The 23371-nt window shown below is 40.5% G+C and overlaps 1 protein-coding gene across 2 annotated transcripts in view; it reads left to right on the forward strand.

Annotated features, from left to right (window-relative positions):
- Positions 1 to 23371, forward strand: part of stab2 (stabilin 2) — a 247856-nt gene that overhangs the window by 220517 nt on the left and 3968 nt on the right. For both annotated transcript variants that reach the window (XM_039761804.1, XM_039761805.1), the window contains exons 63-67: positions 1139 to 1245; positions 3035 to 3154; positions 3751 to 3900; positions 5376 to 5489; positions 8769 to 8900. In XM_039761804.1, coding sequence (XP_039617738.1) covers positions 1139 to 1245; positions 3035 to 3154; positions 3751 to 3900; positions 5376 to 5489; positions 8769 to 8900 — 623 coding nt within the window. The remainder of the gene's footprint in view (positions 1 to 1138; positions 1246 to 3034; positions 3155 to 3750; positions 3901 to 5375; positions 5490 to 8768; positions 8901 to 23371) is intronic.

The raw sequence follows: 23371 nt of genomic DNA on the forward strand, positions 1-23371 counted from the left end.
TGCACACCCAACTTGCGGTGCATATGCACTAATATTCATCATCACACCTCCAATTTCCAGCTTCATAATCATTACTCTGCCTGACACTCTTTTCACCTCCAAAACACTCTTGACATACTGTTCCTTCAGAATAACTCCTACTCCATTTTTCCTCCCATCCACACCATGATAGAGCAATTTGAATCCACCTTCGATCCACCTGGCCTTACTCCCCTTCCATTCAGTCTCTTGCACGCACAATATATCAACCTTCCTTTTCTCCATCATATCTGCTAACTCTCTCCCCTTACCAGTCATACTGGCAACATTCAAAGTTCCAACCCACAGTTCCACTTTCTTTATTTTCCTCCTCTCCTCCTGCCTCCGGACACGTCTCCCCCCTCTTCTTCTCCTTCTTCCACAGCCAACAATAGCCCAATTTCTGCCAGAACCTTGTTGGCCAACAGTACTGGTGGCAGTCGTTGTTAACCCAGGGATCGACCGATCCAGTATTGGAAATTTGTATTGTTGTCCGCATATTGATTTGGCAAAATTTTACACCGAAGCCCTTCCTGAGGTAACCCTCCCAATTTATCCGGGCTTGGGACCGGCACAAAGAAACACACTGGTTTGTGCATCCCCTGTGCCTGGGTTTGAGATCTAAATCCAATAAACTGGCAGTTACCATTACAGCTAACAAAAAAAATTGATAAGGGTTCTTACTTGAAATATAAACACAAACTTAATATGAAAACATTTCATTAGATGATGGTGCAAACCTGACAAACGGACCTAAATGGGAAGCCGTTGTAAAGAGTCCAAGTACTTTTCTAACCTATGACTAAGAAGACAGCTTAAAAGTCTTACGATCATGTCTTTTTTTAAAGAGGTTTTTGTTTTTTGTAATTTTTGTTATAGGCTTTTTAGGGTGGATGGATAGATGGGCTTCAGGTGTAACCTAAAGTTCTCTATATATAAATCCTGTTTGTCTCCGTTCTGGGTTCTCCTGTTGGGTAGTTCAGCTCCCTTTCTTAGATTTCATTTGTCTTTTTTATTTTGTATTTCTTGGCAGATTCTTTGGTTTATGGACATCATGTGAAAGATATTCTTCTTATAGTTATGAATTTTATATTTTTTTTTCATCTGTTTTTATTTTCAGACATTCAGTGTACATGTAAGCCTGGTTATATTGGAAATGGCTATTCATGCAGTGGAAATCTTCTGCAGGTCCTCACAGAAAATCCATTTTTGTCTAATTTCTTGAGTGTAAGTAGATTACAGTAGGTCAGTCTTGCATATATTTTATTCAATGTTGTAATCATCTACAACTTTACTAAATAAAATCTATGAGCAAGAAGCAGATGAATTTAAGTGGAGAAGAAGCCATGACAGATGAGGAATGTTGTAGTCATGACATTTGGTACACCATCAGCTGAAATCCATAGGCTACAGAAGCTGTGACACACTAACATGGAAGACCTTCAGCCAATTAATCATTCAGCAGAAGTGTGTCAAAAAAATGTTACTGATCTATATCTGTTGGTGCATTTATTTATTTGAAGAACATCTATCTATCTCTATCTATCTATCTAGAACTCACCATAGTGAGAATACGTCTGAAACAAATTTTAATTATTGTGTATTTCCACTTGCTTTCCAACTGTCATAGGTCAATCAGTGGGCAGCTAAAGGGCTGCTGTCTCAGGTTTGCCCCTTGCTCGTTTCGCTTGCCAGCCCCTGGGCTAGCCACTTTGCAGTTCAGCCGCTCGCACATGGGGATGTGGATGTACAATTTAAACAGATTGTTCTTTTCATGGGAATTATTACACATGCATAATAGAACTATTTTACATTACAGAGTAATTATGTTTCATGTTGCATTAGAGTTATTCATTGCGTTATACGATTTTGTTCTGTTTGGATATGTAATTAACACACAAATACTTTTTAAACTTACACTTTTACTGTAAAACTTCAGTAAGAACAATTTTTTAAATTCAATTTTCGTCAATATTGCATTGAATTTTGATTCTGTATTTGGATTTTCATCGTGACAACGCAACATATAACTGCCCGTGAGTGAATTTCGTTTCTTTCTCTCTAATAAATAAGATGACTTTTTCGAATGTTTGTCTCTGTGATTTGTTAATTGTCTTTGCAAAAGCTATTCTAATGAGAAACTGTTAAGGTTTTAATATGAATGGCATATGAAGATCTCTTTTGGTGTCTAATGTTATCCGTGGGAGATGTACTACATTACTTTTGTTGGATGCATCCTTCTTTCAACAGTAATTTGGCTGGTGGAAGACCGTACAGTATTAATGGTTGTAGATATTCTTCGGGATATTGTAAGTTGATGTTTTCATCTCCTGCACCATCACCACCAACTGTTTCAGCGTAGTCTATTGATACGCATTTACCCAATTTGCCAAGTAACCAATCAACAATTTTCGCATTAATTCATTTGACTTAATCATTGCTCTGTGCTAGGATTGCCCGTCTACTTATTCCTTCTGTTGATAACCCTTCGGGATGAAATTCTTCAATAAGATTTGGACATAATAAGTCTTCTTTTATTGGGAACTTAAAGTGAGGAAAACATAAAAATTATAAGAGCTGAGAGAGCAGGAACTGTCTGACAAAAGCATTCACACGAAAGAGAGGTGGGAGGGCCGTATGCGTGTTTGAATATGGTTGAGAGGAGGGCGAGACTTGAAAAAATCTCTTTGAAAAAGTCTCATCTCAGGATTTCCTTTTATAGTTTACTGTATATATTTACATAATCTATATCTGTTGGTGCATTTATTTATTTAAAGAGCTTCTATCTATCTATCTGTCTATCCATTTATCTATCTACAGATACTCACTAAGACAATTATAAAAATGCAATTAATAAATCATGATTAAATGGATACATAACAATGCAAGTCATGTGACCTCTTATACAAGACTATTGGGTTGTCTTCTCTTGGTGAAGTCAAAGTGCCCTCCAGCACACTTTTAATATATTTACATTTTAAGTTTTATTAATTTTTGAAGTTGTGTTTTCTTGCAGCAAATTCTAAAGTACAGTGACCGCTCTGAGCGTGGTAAAGAGTTTGTGGATCACCTAAGTAACCTGACAGTCCACGCTACATTCTTCGTACCAGACAACAATGCACTCAGTGAGAATGAGGTGGGTTGCTGCAGCAGTTGAAATACCAGGTGCCCTTGCTGCCAGCTCAGGATATGTTGGGGTAGTAAAAGTTCCCTGTCCCAGCTTAGGGATTCTTTTGGGCAGTCTCTCTTAGCAGACTGGCAGGATTCACAGCCTGTGATTGAGTCTCACATAGGATGGGCTGTGGGAGGGGGGCACTCTCTGGGCAAATCCCTGAACAAAGATGCTGCCTGTAGATTGGATACTATAATATTTACAAACTCTAAAACAAGAGGGACATTTGATCTAGATCATAGGTGTTGGCATCTGCATTGTTCTACAGAATGTAGACAGTCAGAACACCAGTAAACAGAAATAACCCCCTTTTTCTTTTTTGCCATTTTTAAATTTATTGGAAAATGCATTTGGTTGATTATTTAAATAAGGTAATAATAAAAGTCTGATCCCAGTAACTATAAAATGAACAATTGAAAAAGGATAAATTAAATGAATTGTTTGATATAGAGCCAGCCTAGTATGGGACAGGCAGACGTGAGGTTAAATTAATTCATTTTATTTCATTTTTTATATTCTTTGTCTATTTTACTCACTCTCTCTTTTTAAATTCTGAACAGACCCTTTCTGAACAAGACATCGAATATCACCTCTCGACTACAGAACTTTTGTACTTTGGCGATTTATCTGATGGAAAAGTGATCACAAGCTGGCTAGGAGACAGGCTTTTCATTACAGTTGGTAACCACTGTGAGAGCTCCGTCATAGAGGTATGTGCTTCCCAGACCGCACATCATGACAGCCCACCTGCCACAGAAATGCTATGCCTAATGATACAGGATAGCTCAGTCTGTGCTGATTCAGGCTCTCTAAAAGTGGGCAATGCCAAATTCAGTCTTTTTAGGAGTACTGACTAACGATGGTTAAAGATCCACTCTTACTAGCTTGAAATTTAAACCTGCCAAGTCAGGATCCTACAGTATTCTGACACCTACGGAATCTTGAATGTATTTGTCAATTGATGTTATTTTGAGTGAATTTTATTCAGCTATTTGTTTTATTACAAGGAAGTGTTATGGATTCACTCCTGGTAGCAACAACTTTGAATGTGGAAATAGTTCAACTGAAGACATCAGAATATTCCAAAATCAACCAAGCTTTGCAATTACATTGACAACAGAAAAATTGATATTGATTTATTACTAGGTTCTGTTAATTACTGCGTATTAATTCATAAATTTACACTCTAGCTATTGTTGTTTGAATTTTGCTGCCGTGACATCTTAGGGTGGACTTGTAGCTGTTCAGAGAGGGGCAAGCCTGATACTCCATGAGTGAATTTCTTGTCCATGATGACTTGCTTCATTCATTTACATTTATTTGCTTAGTAGACACTTTTATCCAAAGTGACTTACAAAAGTGATCAACATAATCGAGTAAACATCACTCTGGGGGATGGTTTGGGAACAAGTGTAATACGACAATAGTACAAAATTGATCATCACAATTGAAGAACGTAGAACAAAAAACAAGTGAGTTAAAATTCCAAGGCTACAAAACTTAACCACTAGATAGAAATTCACCAAACAAGAGAGTCTTCAAACGCTTCTTGAATACTCTGAAGACTAGGAGCATGAATTTGGATTGAGATTTGATACCATGCAGAGGTAGCATCACCATACACTATTCCTCAGCAGACTTGAGTGAGTATGGATAATCATAGACACTCACAAGTGTCTCCATATTTCTAGTTGCTAACCGTGACTCTGTACTCAAACATCAAGGATTTGAATTTATTACGGGCCTCTACAGGTAGCCAGTGTAGTTATCTGAAAAGAGGAGTGACATGTGCCCATCTCGGCTGGTTGAATGGTAGACATGCCACTGCATTTTGAATCATCTGCAAAAGCTTGGTTACACATGTCGGTACTCCAGTATGACAAGACCCAGAGTTGGGCTACATACAATGTCGGCTATCAGTGAATCTGAAAGACAGAGAGACAGTTGCAGCAAAGTCAGGGAAGGGAAGGTGGTCATTGATCACCACCCCAAAGTTGCATACAGACTTGGTGGGCATTACCTGTAATGAGCCAAGCTGAATTATTTGATCTTACCTACTCACTTTATTTAGTTTAGCAGTTAAGTGTTTTGTTTAATCTTAGTTTTGTGCACCAATGATGTTGCTTCATAGAACAATATGGGAATGGAGTAGTATTCATTTATCTACATTTGCTTTTTCTCCAAGACCACCAATGCCTATGTGAACCAGCGGTGTATCATCGAATGGGACATTTCAGCATCAAATGGAGTAATTCACATCATTGAGGAGCCGCTCAGGGCCCCAAAGCCACAGTTTGAAGTAAGGACTTTTTGTCTGGAGGATGTATGTTAAGATTGAAATGGTGTTGTGGAAGGGAAGATGGGGTTCGGTTTGACCATTCTACTTAAGCTTATCGTGTGACTCCGCCATTTTCAATTATCACACATTTTACGGTGAAACTCATTGTAGTACATCTTATAGTTACAGACATGTATCCACCTAATGGTAAAGCGGGTTGCCTGTTTCCTTGGGACAGGGTTACACAGGGAGGTAGAAGTGGGATTGCAAATTATGACTTTTACAGTATACATTTGTAGCGATCAAACATTAATCTCTAATCTCGGATTGAGCCGCTTAACTTGTATAATATAACTATCTTAAACCTGCTTCATTCAATTCATGCTTGCAGTGGGTTGGAGTAAATCTTGCCACAAACCAGGATGTGTATAATATATAATATAATGTATTTAATACGCCTGCTTCAACTGTAGAAGTATGGAAACAGTTAAGAAGACATTCTCAGCTCTTGTCCAAAAGCTCTATGGGATGTATGGTAGTGCTGCAGCCATAACCAGGTTCTGAAAGTTGTAATGAAGCATCGATTTGCAGTGTCGTCCGTTATGGCACAACCACCTCCCCGGAAGATACAGTTGATTTTTACCAGAGTGGTGGAGAATTCTGAGCCTTACCCAAGTGAGGATATGAGGATTTCCCTGTACCACATAAGACTGACAGCTGTAGGCCAACTTGCAGAGGCATCTCCAGTTCCCAGGTACCATTATAGTGACCATGCTAAGTCTGGATATAGTGTACGTACCTGTGACTTCAAAACAAGTTATTATGATGGAGGTCACAATCCTTTGAAAAGAACAGATGAAGGAGGCCAAAGAGAAGAAAGGGCCAAATACTTGTCACAAGCAGGGGTGGCAAGTATGGTATGTGCCACTGATGATGTGATTCTTTCTCTGTGTTCTATTTGATTATGTAATTTCTGGAATGCCCTCTTAGGTCAGATTTCCAACTCAGGACTGGTCTGTCAAGTCAGATCATGATGTCAATTGTGCAAGAAACAGTTGGACACACAACAAAGGCATGGGGCAGCCACCTGTACAGTTTCCCTGGCTGCATAAGGCTTTAAAGTAGCGTACAATGTGTACAGGTTAGAGTCCAAAACAGAACTGTTTAAGTATGGAGGATGAGGAGTCTTTATAGGTGGTTCACAGGAAGCGATGTCCTTGGCACTGGGACAGAAAGGATTTCTTGTGTTTGGACTGCAGAGAGAAAAGAGAGAGGTTTAGTGCACCCCGCCGCCACCTGCTCTGGTGTGGAATTGGCATTTCCTGGTCCCTGTGGTTCACTCCGAAGTGCACGTGTGTGACACAATCCAAAATGGTGCCGTACACCACGGACGCTGTGTAAATTATACTGTTTATTAGCACTTCTGTCCATTTGTGTCTCATTAAATTAGTCGTACACACAGTACTATCCAACTTCTCTCTGTGGACATGTTTCCATGGTGTCTTGAAATGCCAAATACCACATAATGTGTTGTTATCAACCGCCATTTATTCTGATGGAGCAAGCACAACAGAGGTTTTCCTGGATCCATCCACTTTGGTTTTCCAATTGTTTTACTGAAACGCAGTCAATTCTGCTGTGACGTCATTTCCAGCTCGGACTACCGAGGTAAATGGAATGCAGTCTTTCATTCAGCAGCGCTCCTGGAATTCACTTTTTCCAATTGTTCTTGACTCCCACTGTTGTTAACTGACTTCTTGGTGTCTTCCCTTCTAGCTCAATTTCTGATACTTCTCTCTTGAAATTTTCTTCTCTTAAAAGGTATACGATTCACTTCATTTTTCACTTTGAATAATCTCCAAGGTTGTCTACCTTCACTTATTATTTGCAAGCTGATTTTGTTTTCCTTGAATGTACCACTCAACTCCACATCTCTAGTTTATTGTTTATCACTGTGTCTGTTTTTCATGAATAAACATTCAAACAGAGATGATTCTCCTTCAATGTACACTATAGCCTTACCCCTTTGTAGGTTTCATGTTCACATACATCCCATGTCGTTTTCATGACAACAATTAAATTTTTGCTCATTCCTTATATCAACTTTAGCTTTTCATAGCTTCTTCTATATTTTTCCATTTACATGGTCATCAGTTGCCTTTTATCAGACATCATGTTGACTATAACATTCAGCAATAATGCAACAACCAGTGTTCTGCAATAGAAGAAAATGTTTCTACACACTGCCAACCTCTTGCTGGGCATTAGGTCCGATTAAATGTTAGTGAAATATTAATGGACTTAGTTTTATAAAAGTGTGGCATGGGGGTAGCACTCCTGTTTTGTTACAAGGAGACCGAGTTTCAAGTCACAGATGCTCCACGTATTGAGGGAGTTGTATTGTTTTCCCCGTGTCTATGTGGGTTTCCTCCCACAGTCCAATAACATTCAGGTTAAGTCGTTTGGTGATGCTAAAGTGATGCATGTGTGTTCATCTGGTAATGGACTGGCACCCTGTTCAGGAATTGTTTCTTCCTTGCACCTGATGCTTGCTGGGATAGGCTCCAGTTTCCCCACAATCCTGCCCTAGGTAAGCAGGTTTTGAAAATGGCTGGATAGATAGTTTTCTTAAATTACTTTGTTTCAGTACTTTTATGTGCAGACGAAGGACTTGCAGAGGTGGGAGTGGAAGAAAACAACGACATGGTGCCCTTTGTGCTAAGCAGTATGAAAAGAAAATTAAATCACTGTAAAATAAATGACAAGTGAGCAAAATTCACACAGGTGCCATTGTCAGAATTCAAGGAGGCTTTCAGTCCTGGTGTGTCAAACATGGTAGTCAGATATCACAACTCTTAAGAGTGTTAAAGCAAAAAAAAAATCCTTTCCAAGCTTATCAAGCCCCATGGGATAATCCCTGAGTGATGTATTGCCAAGTGTAATAATATCAAGGAAACAGTCGGTGCCTCCAAAGTTTTTCCTTGGAAATGAGTAGGCTGCTGTCTTCAAGTTTCAGAACATTACTGTATGTTTTATTTGTGATTGATGGCAAGAGAGGGTTATGTGATTGATCATCAGGCTGGAGAAGGAGATGCAGCACTGCAGACATTGACTCAGAACATGGTTGTGTAGCCGCAGTCATCATCAAAATCATCAGTTTACCAGTTTATGTTCTTATCCTCAGCTGCCATTCCACCATAAAAATTCAATCACAGTAAAAGAAGCAGAAAGGAGACTTCTTCTAAAGGGTGAATAGCTTGAGAATTTGCTCCTATTAATTGAATTTTCTTTCTCTTTCAGTTTCACACAGGCCACAAAGCTGGTATGGGTGTGGGCGTTTTACTCCTTGTGGTACTGATCAGTCTGGTGGCATTCATAAGTTATTATTATTACTCACGAAGAACCAAGCCCTTCCAGTTTCATTACTTTAAGGTGAGTTCATCCTTTACCTTCTTTTGTCATCCTTTGTCAGTCTGTCACTCTGATATCACATGTGCTGATGGAAACTGTTGATTAATTTAGTAAATCTCACCAGAAAAAGGTTCATCCAGCTTTAGTGACATTTGGACAGAAAAAAGTGTGAATGTGATCTCCCTGCATGAACTGGCAACCTGTCCAGGGATTGCTCCTACTTTGCTCACCATGCTTGCTGGGACAGGCACCAGCTTCACCATGACCCTTCTCAGGATTAGTTAAGTACAGTGGTGCTTGAAAGTTTGTGAACCCTTTAGAATTTTCTATATTTCTGCATAAATATGACCTAAAACATAAAAGTATAATATTTTTGTCTCATTTGTTTAACTGGTTTCTCTTTATCTACTTTTAGGACTTGAGTGAAAATCTGATGATGTTTTAGGTCATATTTATGCAGATATTTAGAAAATTCTAAAGAGTTCACAAACTTTATGGTTTCCAGAAGGATGAAAGTGTGTCACTTTACGTACTTTGCAAATGAGTGGCACCACTACTCTGCCATTTTCTGTGGATTCATTCGGAGACACAGTTCACAACTGAGGATGTTTATGTAAAGCAGATGTCCGGAGACACCATGGTCCTGTCTGGTTGGTATTTTGTCAAACAAACTAGTGACATGAAGCAGGAGAGCAGGTAAAACTCAGGGTACATGCTATGACAGTTCTTCTCTCATCTCCTGGAAGGTCTTTACATAAATTGTGCAAATTTATCTGCCAGATGAGTCTCAATGTATACAAAAATACATACAGTGGAACCTTGGTTTGCGAGCATAATTCGTTCCGGAAACGTGCTCGCAATCCAAAGCACTCGTATATCAAAGCAAATTTCCCCATAAGAAATAATGGAAACTCAGATGATTTGTTCCACAACCCAAAACTATTCATATTAAAATGATTAATACAAAATATAAAGTAAAAATACATAAAACAAATTAACCTGCACTTTACGTTTGAAAAGAATCATGGCTGGTGTGAGTGAGTTTCTAAACTCTTATGTAATGGGAAGACATGCGGAACAGCGTCCCGAAGCAACAGCAGGCACCCAGCGCTGTAGCAGTTTGCCGTAAAAGCGAATCCAAAAAGATCGCGGTCATGCTATAAGCACCTGCAGTTGATGGGTGATACAAGGAACATTATAAATGTGCAGGGCACAGTATTACTTGGTCACTAACCTGGCCCCGACCTTGCCTGACTGCTGTGTCTGTGTATAGGAGAGCGGCAGATCCTGCTACAATAAATAACCGCGCTGTTCATGTTTCAAGCTGAATAAACGCTGGTGTCACTAAAGTACTGAGACTCAGCCTCGTGTTTTAGGGTGCACAACAGAGACTCACACGTCACAACACACACACGAGGTCACAATGCTGTAGTAAACAGTATACACTCCTGCAGATGTTGACTATATGAGTCAGGCACACCGACTGACAATTACCCACAATCCCGCAGCGAGAGAGAGAAGAACCATCAGCTCAGTTGTGATCAAATGACGCTCGGCAGACAAAGTGTATACAGACTATTCGTATTGCAAGACCTCACTCGTTTGTCAAGTCAGAATTTATTAAAAATTTTATCTTGTCTTGCAAAACACTCGGAAACCAAGTTACTTGCAATCCAAGGTTCCACTGTATTAGGATTTTACTGTAATAGCTACTGGATGGCTACTGGTGGTGCAGTGATTACCACTCTGCTGCCTCAGTGTAGCCACTTTGTGTCTGTGTGGGTTTGATATTCAGATATTTCAGATGTCTTTTGTGTCTCATAGACAATCAAGTCAAGTGAGGTGATGACTCTGAAATGGTGGCATGTGCATATAATAACAACAACAACAACAACATTTATTTATATAGCACATTTTCATACGAACAGTAGCTCAAAGTGCTTTACATATTAAAGAATAGAAAAATGAAAGACATAATTATAAAAAAATAAATCAACATTAACATCGAATAAGAGTAAGGTTCAATGGCCAGGGGGGACAGAAAAAACAAAAAAAACTCCAGACAGCTGGAGAAAAAATAAAATCTGTAGGGATTCCAGACCATGAGACCGCCCAGTCCCCTCTGGGCATTCTACCTAACATAAATGAAACAGTCCTCTTTGGATTTAGGGTTCTCACGGAAGGGCTTGATGATGATGATGGTCACGTAGACTTCTTCCTTTTAATCCGTCCATCATTGTTGGAGCATCATGAAGCTTTGAGTAGGTGGAGGTGGCGCAGGCCACCACCACAAAGAAACCGGAAAAAGAAACAGAAAAGAGAGTAGGGGTCAGTACCGATTTTAGAGCCACCATGAATAGTTGTTATGATGAATTGAACATACAGAGTATCAGGATTAAGTTAAATTACGATTAAAATGAAGTTATAAAAAGGCCATGTTAAAGTAATGTGTTTTCAGCAGTGTTTTAAAGTGCTCTACTGTATCAGTATATAATGAATTGTTCCTGCAAGACTGGCCTCTGCTGTACTTTTGAGATATACTCTGATCCCCGAAATGTTGTAATATGCAAAGCAAATCCAGAAAATTCACTGACAGATGACATTTACAAAGTAGTATGGTGGATATAACCATTCTGGACAACCATTCCAAAGCTTTTTATCCGTAAAACAGAATATAGGTAAAATTCCAATAGGATGAACTCTGTTTTAACAAATTTTATTTTTGGTCCTGGACAGTTTTTTTTTTATAGAACTAATGATAAAAAAAATCATTATGGTGAAGTTTGTGTAATCTACAAAATTCACTACAACAAACTAATTTTTCATAAAAAAAGCTAAAAAATATTTCTTCTATACTTTGCCAAAAAAAAAAATCGCAATTCAGGAGTTCTGCTGGACAGTCAGTTAGATTGCACATTTATGTCACTCGGTTTACTCGATTGTTGTCATATTCTTGCAGCTGTGGAACAAGAGAAGGGTGAGTGCAGACCAGATGCATTGTGGGCGTATTTAGGGGTGGGAGAACTGTCAATCAAATCTGACTTATACTCTTAGAGCTCCAGGGGTTCAAACTAGCGAGACTCTATCACGGATTTCCAAATTTCTTAAGGTTATGGTTAGACTTTGCTGAGCACATTGAGCAGATTGAGAATTAATTTTTGGCTCACCCTTCAGCAAAAAGTGTTGACTACTGAGCTTCTCTTTTGTTTATGCTACTCAAAAACATTTTCATGAATTCCCCACGATTTTACCCCATGAACAACTACACACCATAAACATTTATGCATCCAATGATTCTTATGTATGAATGCGACCTTCATTTCCTCAAAATTTTTATCATGATCTTATTATGTAAAACCTTTACAGGTTAATAAAAAGGGTGACTCAGAACAACAGACGGCAGTCAATGTGAGCTGGCCAATCCATTAGGTGACGTCACCTAAGGTGCGCCATTTTTGAAAGTTAAGGAGTGTACGCTCCAGACACAGAAGGGTGTAGTTTATGCAACTCAAGCAAAAAGGCCACATTATAGACAGCAAGGGGTGCCATTTTGGTGCTCCACGCAGCGAGGAGGATCCACCGACCCTCAAAGACCCTTAAGGACGTGTGAACTCCTTGCTGCCATTGATGCTAGCAAGAACAAAATAGACATTGACATCGAGTTTGGCATTCTGCAGTCAGCTTAGTCAACTGTATGTGCCGAAAGGCCATTTTATGTTCCAACTACATTATAATGAAATCCTTTTACAGCAAAAAATGGATGGATAAAGTAAAAGAAGATCTGAAGGGAAAGGGTCTGACTAGGGAGGAGGTGCAGGAACTGTATGGAGAAGGCTGATCAAGCACATGGACAACACATAGAAGAGGGAAAAGATGAAGAGGAAGAAGAAGACAAAGATTAGTAGATTTATCAAATTAGATGGTAATATAGTGTGACGTGTAAGTCCCTGTCTTGCACCCCAAAACACGAGGCTGAGTCGTTAGCAAAACCAACTTTATTCAGCTTGAAACAGGAACAGCACAGTTATTTATTGCAGCAGGATCTACCGCTCTCCTATACACAGACACAGCAGTCAGGCAGGGTCATGGTCAGGTTAGTGGCCAAGTAATACTGTTCCATGCATTTACAATGTTCCTTGCATCACCCATCGATGGTTGGTGCTCATAGCGCAACCACAATCTTTTCGGATTTGTTTTGGCGGCAAGCTGCTACAGCGCTGGGAGCCTGCGGTTGCACCAATGACTGATATACTGTCTTCCACAGACACGGAGATCACTCTTCAGGAGGCCCTTTGGTGTGTCATCCCATTGGGAGGAGCCCCAAAAAAGTTTAAAAACCTTAACAACAGATAGAAATAAGAGTACTGGAGCAAAATTTTCTCCAATCTTCCAAATACCTGAAACTAGGAGAGCAATCCGTAACACAACAAGACAATCACCCCAAACATGAAGCCAAAGTAACTCTTGAATGGCAAAACTCATTAGGTGACCCAGTCAGAGTTCTGATTTAGTAGTAAATGTACGTATAGCACACAGTTAGCCCTCCACAAATCCTGCATCTGCAACTGCTACAGCACTGCTGCTGGTTTACATTAAACAACAACAAAAAAGAAAAGTCATTACCATCTTCCAAATGGTAATCATGTGTTTGTTTACCCATACACAAAAAAATAATTTAAAATATGTTGAAACTTTCAGGGGCAGCAGTGGTAGTTCTGCTCCTTTGCAGTTAGGAGACCCGAGTTTGCTTCATGGGTCCTCCCTGCGTGGAGTTTGCTTGTTCTCCCCTTGTCTGCGTGCGTTTCCTCCCACAGTCCAAAGACATGCAGGTTAGGTGCACTGGCGATCCTAAATTGTCGCCAGTGTGAGCTTGGTGTGTGGGTGCACGTGTGTGTGCCCTGCAGTGGGCTGGCGCCCTGCTTAGGGTTTGTTTCCTGCCTTGCGCCCTGTGTTGGCTGGGATTGGCTCCAGCAGACCCCCAGGTGTCAAAGAAGATATTGTGATAAAAGTGTAAAGGAGTGAATAGTTTCTAAACCTACTGTGTGCAGATATGTATTACAGTATACATATATAGTAAAGAGTGCTGTCAAAAAGTATTTACCTGATTGCTCTATTATTCCAAATCTTGATAAAGCTTCCAGCAAAATCTAATATTAAAATAATGAAACCCAAGTGAACAAACACATTTTTTTTATAGCTATTTGATTTGTCTAATGTTTAAACACCAATTGGCACCATGTAAAAAAAAGTAATTGTCTTCTAGTTAAACCAGTCCCGTTAAAGGTCTGCTTAGTGGTGAACACTGTTATTACTTGGTGGGAATGGTTTCTGCCCGAGGGGAAAGGTCCCTCTTCGAGGTTTGTTACTGAAATATACTCTAATTAAGTAATAGCAGTTATATTTATTAATGTGAAGAACATCATTTAACAACAAAAATGATTACATACACATTTTAAATTGAATTAGACTAAAGACAGAGCCCCAAAAAACTGGATACATACAAATTTTAAAGTGAATTAAAATAAAGGCTTACAAATTTTAAGATTAATCACATCCACAAAAAACATATTTTTTAGTTAAATCACATTTCCCAATTTGTTATAATAAGTAGAAGCTCAGAACACTATTGTATGCTTTTGCTTTGGGGGCAAGGAGGGATCATGTCATTGCTTAAAAACGTAACGTTTCAAAACAACTTGCAATGAGCTTTAGATAGAGAAGGTACATCATATTTATGGACTGCACTCTCTACAGTATCACCCCTCATCAATCGCCGGATCTGTCACTACAAGGTAATCAGAGTGTCTGACTATTTACAAGGGTGTTTGTGAGTTTTCATTTTGTGCTACATGTGTGCTGCACCATGCAACTTGAAATCAAAGTAAGGGGCATTTTGGCAGTCCATTGATGTTAAGAAAGCCAAAGAACAGGAGCACCATGCAGAAGTAAACAAGCAAACAAACACCACTGACAACTCTGTCACAGTCTGCCCCATCCGAAGCTTCACAGAGATTTAATAACAAATTCTTTTAAGACTGGATGCTGTGATGCCTTTACTCAGAGTCAAGGGGAGCCTGTGGACTATTGCAGAGGTGCCCAATGTGTCGATCGTGATGGACCGGTAGATCGCAAAGGTAGTGCAGGTAGATCGCATTGCATTAAAAAAAAAATGTTTTTAAACATTAGTCTATCATATACTCAGCAAAAAAAGAAACGTCCTCTGACTTTCAACTGTTTTTACTTTCAGTAAACTTAATGTGTAAATATTTGTATGAACACTAAAAGAGTCAACACCATAAGACATAAACTAAAAATGTTTCACAATGTGTCCCTGAATGAAGGGAGGCTCAAAATCAAAAGTACCAGTCAGTATCTGGTGTGGCCACCAGCTGCTTGAAGTACTGCAGTGCATCTCCTCCTCATGGACTGGACCAGATTTGTCAGTTCTTGCTGTGAGATGTTACCCCACTCTTCCACCAAGGCACCTGCAAGTTTCTGGACATTTCTGGGGGTAGTGGCCCTAGCCATCGATCCAAATCGATCCCGCTCCAGGGTACAGGCCTCGGTGTAACGCTCATTCCTTCGACGATAAACACGAATCCGTCCATCAGCCCTGGTGAGACAAAACCGTGACTCATCAGTGAAGAGCACTTTTTGCCACTCCTGTCTGGTCCAGCGAAGGTGGGTTTGTGCCCATAGGTGGCGTTGTTGCTGGTGATGTCTGGTAAGGACCTGCCTTACAACAGGCCTACAAGCCCTCAGTCCAGCCTCTCTCAGCCTATTGCGGACAGTCTGAGCACTGATGGAGGGATTGTGTGTTCCTGGTGTGACTCGGGCAGTTGTTGTGGCCATCCTGTACCTGTCACGCAGGTGTGATATTCGGATGTACCGATCCTGTGCAGGTGTTGTTACACGTGGTCTTCCACTGCGAGGATGATCAGCTGTCCTTCCTGTCTCCCTGTAGCGCTGTCTTAGGCGTCTCACAGTGCGGACATGGCAATTTATTGCCCTAGCCACATCAGCAGTCCTCATGCCTACCTGCAGCATGCCTAATGCACGTTCACGCAGATGAGCAGGGACCCTGGGCATCTTTCTTTGGGTGTTTTTCACAGTCAGTAGACAAGTCTCTTTAGTGTCCTGCGTTTTTAGAACTGTGACCTTAAATGCCTACTTTCTGTAAGCTGTTAAGGTCTTAACGACCATTCCACAGGTGCATGTTAAGTAATTGATTATGGTTAATTGAACATGCATGGAAAACATTGTTTAAACCCTTTACAATGAAGATCTGTAAAGTTATTTGGATTTTTAAAACATTATTGTTGAAATACACAGTCCTGGAAAAGGGACGTTTCTTTTTTTGCTGAGTGTATATCCTCCCTATGGCATTTGCCACTTGATTGACATACAGGGCAGCCAGTCTGAGATCTCTTCTCTTCTAACACACTGGTCATCCCGCACACACCATCAAACGTGCGAGCCACTGCAAAACTCTGGCTGTGATCTAGTTAGCTTTCCAATTTATATCGACTAAAGAAGGGATTTAAAAAAAATGTTTGGGGAGGGTATGGGCTGGATGTGGAATTGGAAGAGGATTTTTTCTCTCACAATGTCACAATCGAAGTGCGTTTGTCTGATCTGTCAATCTATCATTGCTATTCCAAAGAAGGAAAATGTGGAAAGGCACTTTCGAACTGTTCATAAAAACTACGAAACTGACTTCCTTCCAAAAAGCGATCTGAGAAAGAGAAAGGAGAGGGAACTAAAATCGCAATTAATCGGACAGCCGTCATTTTTCACTCGGCTGAATTCAAAAGCTCCTTGACTGCATTATTCGGCTCTACTTATTTATGCGAGGCAGCCCTTTTCCCACATGAAGATTATTAAATCCAACTACTATAGTGACTATAAATGTATTGAATTGTTATTGTGCCATAAAGGTTATTCAGTTATGCAAGGTACGACATATACATATACATATACATTGTATTGTGAAAGGGACCTGGGCACAGACAGGCAGACATGTTGTTTTCCACCACCACACGTTTATTGACAACTATTTACAATATTTACATGTGCTCACACAACCCCACAAAGTCCTGGCCAACACACAATGCCTTTCTTCGGGCTGCCTCTACTTTCTCTTCTCCTGCTTTGTCCTGCCTCCACCCGACTTAAGCCTCGAATGAAGGGTGGCGGCCCCCCGGATGTGTTCTAGGTGCTCCCCGGCAATCACCCATTGACACGCCCCTGTGTGGCGGAAGTGCTGAGGTCCAGAGCTCCAAAGGCATCGGGGCGCCCCCGTGGAGTTGATCACGGGCCCCTACAGGTTTGGGCTTCCAAGCCCTTTACCCGTGGCCCCCAAAGCAACCAGGGTGGCGGCCCCCACGTGATCCAGGGCGGGTGTAGACCCTCTTCTGGTCCCTCGAAGCGTCCCGGCCGGGTCGTCGCCCCTGGCTTCCCTGACACTATATATATATATACTGTATAATAATTTTTAATGTAGGTAGATCATTTCGACTTGGTCATTTTAAAAGTAGCTCGCAAGACGAAAAAGTGTGGGCATCCCTGGACTATTGGATGGCCTTTCCACTAAATTTTAATGCTAGGGAAAACACTGGTTCGATTCAGGTTTGATTATGGCCAGCACTGCACTGTATAAACCTCACTTTTTTTTTTGAGCTTTACTATTAGAGTCAAGTTGCCACCACAAACACTGAACAAGCATATAATGCCATAACCAAAGGCAGCACCTAAAGAGAAAGGAAAAAAGGTTGCTGTCAGTATGGAAAGAGTGACAGAGTCATTTCTAGGCCTCTGGGCCTCTACTGAGTGATAATGAGAGCCTACGCCCTGTGCAGACGGGAATATTTTTACACCAGGAGGTTGGATAAAGTAATTTTTACCAGAGGGCCTCTAATAATAATAAATAATACATTTTATTTATATAGTGCCTTTCCCATGCTCAAGGCACTTCACAGAGTTTAAGATAGAAAGGCAGGGTATACAGTATATAGCATTGTACAAACCAGATAAATAAATTAAGAAGATTATGACAGTGAATTCAGAGAAAAAATGCCTAACAGACAACATAATTGATGGGTTGGCGCCCTGCCCGGGATTGGTTCCTGCCTTGCGCCCTGTGTTGGCTGGGATTGGCTCCAGCAGACCCCCCGTGACCCTATGTTTGGATTCAGTGGGTTAGAAAATGGATGGATAGAGTTGAATATTGTCTGAATTAAAATGATAACCCAGTCCAAAGCTACGAATAATATGGCCAAAGGAAAGCATATAAATACAGAAGAGAAGAGGGCCGAGGACAGAGCCCTGAGGAACTCCTTGTGTGACTGGCACTGAGCTGGATCTGCTGTTGCCAAGACTAACAAACTCTTGCCTATCAGTCAGATAGGACTTGAACCACTGGAGAGCAGTGCCAGAGATACCCAGCATATTCTCCATTCTAGACAGTAGAATGTCATGTCTGACTGTCAAATGCTGACCTCTGTAGTTTTAGTCCTGTCTAAATCACTGGTGCCAGTAACTTTGAATATGTAGCATGTTCACATCTCAGGAAAAATTACAGAGACTTTTACTTTCTATAAAAAGTCTATTAAAAATTACCGCTGGTTAAACTAAACCTGTGAGAACTGACATGACAGTAAAATTCCATCATCTGAACAGTTCGATTGGGAATAAAATGACAGAGGTCCACTGGTAATAATCACTTTACCCATTACCTGAAGTAGAAAAAAAGAGCTGCTGGTTCTCCTTGTTGTACACGTTGAATAACAGGGTGAGGAGATGGTAGAGTTTTATATCCTCTTGGGTGTTGAAGGCACACAGATATACACAATTTATAAGAAATGAGTGTGGGTGCAGGGCTGTTCCTCTTATACTGTAAAATAGGCTTGCTAATATGGTCTAGACTGATAGTATGCATACATTTACTACAGGGAAATGGCGATATGGAGCACTGCTGCATCAATACTCCATTTCAAACACTAACTTTACACCTCCTCTTGGTGTAAAAACTAAGCCCATCCGAATAGATCTTAAAAATTAAATGGGACCTGCACTAATTTATTTCTTTACCCTACCTCCTAGTCTACAAATTAATCCCATCTGAATAGATCTTAAAATGTACATGGGTCATTCATTAACTGTTACTTTACCCAATCTCCTAGAGTAAAAACCTAATCCTGTCCAAATAGGACTATAGTCTCCAAATCGAAAACACAGTAGAGAATATTACCAGGAGTGGCTGGCCTACCAAAATTACATGAAAGACACAGCATTCAACTATCTGGAAAGTTACTCAGAGTCTCCTAAAAACATCCACAGAAATGCAGACTTCTCTTGCCAAGGCAAAGATGATCTTTTTTTGAAGAAAGTTCCATGGACAGATGACATAAACACAAAACTGGAACATCTTTGATGAGGTGGGGCCCAAACAGACCAAACACAGTATGAACAGTATACCAACAGTTAAATGTGATGGGTGTGGTAGTATGATGGTGTGAGGATGCTTTCCTCCATCAGGAACTGGACTACTTGCCATAAATCAAAGAACCGTGAATACTGTTCTGTATCAGGAAAGTCCCGCTAGGTGATACAGCAAGACAAAGACCCAAAACACAAATACAAGTCCACATCAGAATGGTGGCAGGAACATAATGACTGGCCTGGAAGTATAAAAAGTGTGTGGTTCCAGATCTGACCCAAAGTATACAGGGGCAATAACTTTTTGGCACAGTGCCGTCTAGTGTTGAATAATTTACAGATAGATGAGTAAAATAAGTATTGCTTTATGATGTTGGTGCCCTTTATCCATTATTAGGTTTTACCTGAAAATTCTGATAATATTCAGTTTCAAAAATGTTCAGTAATTAAGTAATTTAGAAAGAGGGCAAACACAATTCCATAGCACAGTTTCTGTTTATATGGAACTAGCAAAATACCCGCGCTTCGCAGCGGCGAAGTACTGCCTTAAAATTTTTATTAAGAAGAAAATTAAACCTTTTTAAACTGAGGGAAAATATACCAATAATTATTTGTTAAGGATCTCTTTGTATACCACATTGTGAGTTTGGCCCTCCGGTTGTAATTTGACCAAGCTGTGCGCTGAGCTTACTCTTGAACATGCAACGTACAGTTGGCCATGTAAACAGTAATCTTGTCTCAAATCTCACAGCTTGGATTGCTGCTGTCATAATCGGTTTGAGTTTCATGGTTTGTTTCAATTACGACAGTATTTGCAGGACTTGTGTTGAAGTGATATTCGGCATCTGTCAAGCGTTGTAAGTATACAACTGGTTTCATCGATAACTTCACATCTAGCTTTTAAGAGTTTAAACATTCAGAAACATCAAAGTGTCCACTACTGAAATCGTCACCTGTCAATCTAAGATGTTTAAGAGGCATTGGCGGTTGTCGAAAGGTGTAAAATATTTGGCCATTTCAGTACACTTGAAAGCGACAACTGAACAATTCACCAGCAGCCATCAACGCACATGCAGAACCATAGGTGAAGGGCTTAAGCATTTCAGTCTTATAGTGCTCCTGTGTAGTATAATTATCTCCTGTACCGTCATCAGTCCACACCTTGAACCTGTCCCAGTCATTCAATACCTAAGACACAATGTTCCTCCGGATATCAAGAGTGAGCCTGATATGGCCGTGCAATATGAAACAAAAAGAATGGAAAGGGTAGGTGCCATCTCCGGGCATGGAAACCACTCGGTAAGTGACAGTTCTTTGATCAATGGTGATCACCTCGATAGACATGTTAATGGGGGTACGGTTGGAATGATAAAGGAAATGGGTACCTGAACAAAGTAAAGTAAGTCTAAAATACCTACACAATAACTATAATCGTAATAAACGAACAATAAAACAGCGGAGAAGCTGTGGATTGAATAAAAAGGCTGTAGTTATCAGCAGGGAGACGTAAATCCCATGGCAAAGCAAGGAAGGGAATGTAGAGACCGGAGTGACAGACGCCCTTATATAGGCAGGCAGCCAACAACGTCTCACATGGTGACCGAGCTGCAGGCTATGGATGTATATATGTACGTAAGTAGGATTCAGTTAGCGTTGGGAACCCGCGTACCAAATTTCTTGAAGATGGGCCCATGAGTAACAAAGACCGTTGAAAAGTTCAATATGGCGGCCGACAGTGGCATCATACCACCGAAATCAGTACCAAATTTCAGCCTTCTACCTACACAGGAAGTTGGAGAATTAGTGACGTTGAAAATGTTCAATATGGCGGCTGACAGTGGCGTCATACCACCAAAATAAGTACGTACATTGGTTTCGGTTAGCGCAGGGAAGCCGCCTACCAAATTTCGTGAAGATGGGGCCATGAATAAGAAAGTTCAACATGGCAGACGTTGTTGACCGTTATGACCATTATGCGTAGAATTTTGAAATGAAACCTGCTTAACTTTTGTAAGTAAGCTGTAAGGAATGAGCCTGCGAAATTTCAGCCTTCTCCCTACACGGGAAGTTGGAGAATTAGTGATGAGTGAGTGAGTGAGTGAGTGAGTGAGTGAGTCAGTGAGGGCTTTGCCTTTTATTAGTAGAGATTTAAACTTAAAAAATGGAAATAGGTTATGGAAACTTGTACTCAAATCTTAAATCCACTCTCACGTTGCACTCAGTTTGCACTGCAATCAGGGGTCCAGTCTTCTTCCAAAGCAGATCCCCTTTAACATTCTGAACACAGTCAAAGTGCCTCCATCCAATAAAGTGTTAATTGTGTTTGTGGACCACATTACTGCTCTGTATGCCAAATGTGTTAGTTGGGCCGACAGCCCTAATTCCACTTTCTATAGTCTTGGCGGCTGCAGTTCCTGAAACTTTGTATTCTCCCTTTCACAATTCTGCCCATTTCTAGAAGGCTTCTGCTGTAAAGATGTTCACCAGGCAACACTGAAATGAAATTGAAATACTCTTACAACAGCTGCTGCTTTAATAGGAACATTTACATCTGAAAACATTAAGACCTTTCTAGATTTCAGCACGTACAGGGATTACAGGACGCTTTTGAGTAAATAACCACTCCAAATTCTTTCCCATGTCTGCAGAGCCAAGTAATCAGCAGTGTCGCTGTTACTAAAATTGTGCCACTGTGAGCCTCAGGGTGCTTAAAACTGTAATGCTGGATGAGCTGCTCTTGTTGTGGATTTTGTGTGCAGGTTCACTTCTAGGTGACATGGACGGTACGTTAAGCGGCGACTCTAAATTGGTCTAGTATGAGTTTGTGGGTGAGCGTTACCTGTAATCGATTGTGTAACAAAACAAAAGAGAAAAGGCTATAGTGTCCTGTGAGCTGTAATTAAAAAGGTGGATGAATCGATGAATTGTTGTTACAGTCAGGACTAATTTAATTCCCTGAACCTTCCCTTCAAAAGTAAAACTGTTACTGGCTTTCTCTAAATATCTCTAATGTCTTTTTGTTCTTGTCAGGCTTACAATTTACAGAAAAATAAGTGGATTAGAAGGAGGATCCAAACTTATTGTGGGACATTTAATGAGGTTCATTGATTCATTTTATAAAATCCACATTCCAATTTAGATCTGCAGGGCATAGAGCAAATATAGACAGACTCAAACTCAACCCAAGAACTGGCCCAGGATCGGGCTTCAGTCTATTGTGAGGCCTGAACACCAGTATGCTCAACCTGACTTAACACAGCACCAACTTACAGCCACCAATCGAACAAGTCTGCACAGTGAAACATGGGAGTAAACCCGAGTAGTCAGACATAATCCACAGGGCCATCTGCAGAGTTTATTCATTCTCCATGATTTAACTGAGAGGTAATGCCAGACAGAAGAGACAAGTAGCTACAGTAGTGGCGGAGGTGAAGTTTCATGCGTGGATGGAATTTTGTGACATCATGGCAAAACTTCAAGAGTTTCTGGCACACCATCTGAAAATTCAGGGGATAGCTAACATACCATCCTTGCTGTTCTCACTAAAGCTGCAGAAATATTGAACTCAACTAGGATTATCATCAAAAAGGGGAACTGTTAAACCCAGTAGGCACAACCTCCTCAGAGGTTGGAGTTTGGGTCAGTCTCTGTGGTGGAAACTGCTGAGATAATTAAATTCTTCAATGGAAAAGTTGCATAGGTGAATACAATGGCACCGGAAATTGTAAAAGCACTCAATATTTTGAGTTCTTTCACTAACACATCTCCTCGGTGTTGGGTGGAAAGCAGAACAGCGCTTCAAGAATGGCAGAATGGGGCAACGTTCCCCATAAATGTGGATGAAGAGAGTGATCCAAATACTGAGGAATCATATTCCCCATTCTTCACAGAAAAGCCTATGCACCTGGAATTGGCACTCTGTCTAATGGTTGAATCTCAGAGTTAGCAATGTACAGTAGATTCTGTCTGCCACAGAACTGGAGACCCACTTTTATATGCACATTAAAATATGGGAGTAAAGCAGAGTAGCAAGAGCAAATCCACAGCGCCATGTG

The sequence above is a fragment of the Polypterus senegalus genome, chromosome 8 (genome assembly GCF_016835505.1).
Source record: "Polypterus senegalus isolate Bchr_013 chromosome 8, ASM1683550v1, whole genome shotgun sequence".
NCBI lineage: Eukaryota > Metazoa > Chordata > Cladistia > Polypteriformes > Polypteridae > Polypterus > Polypterus senegalus.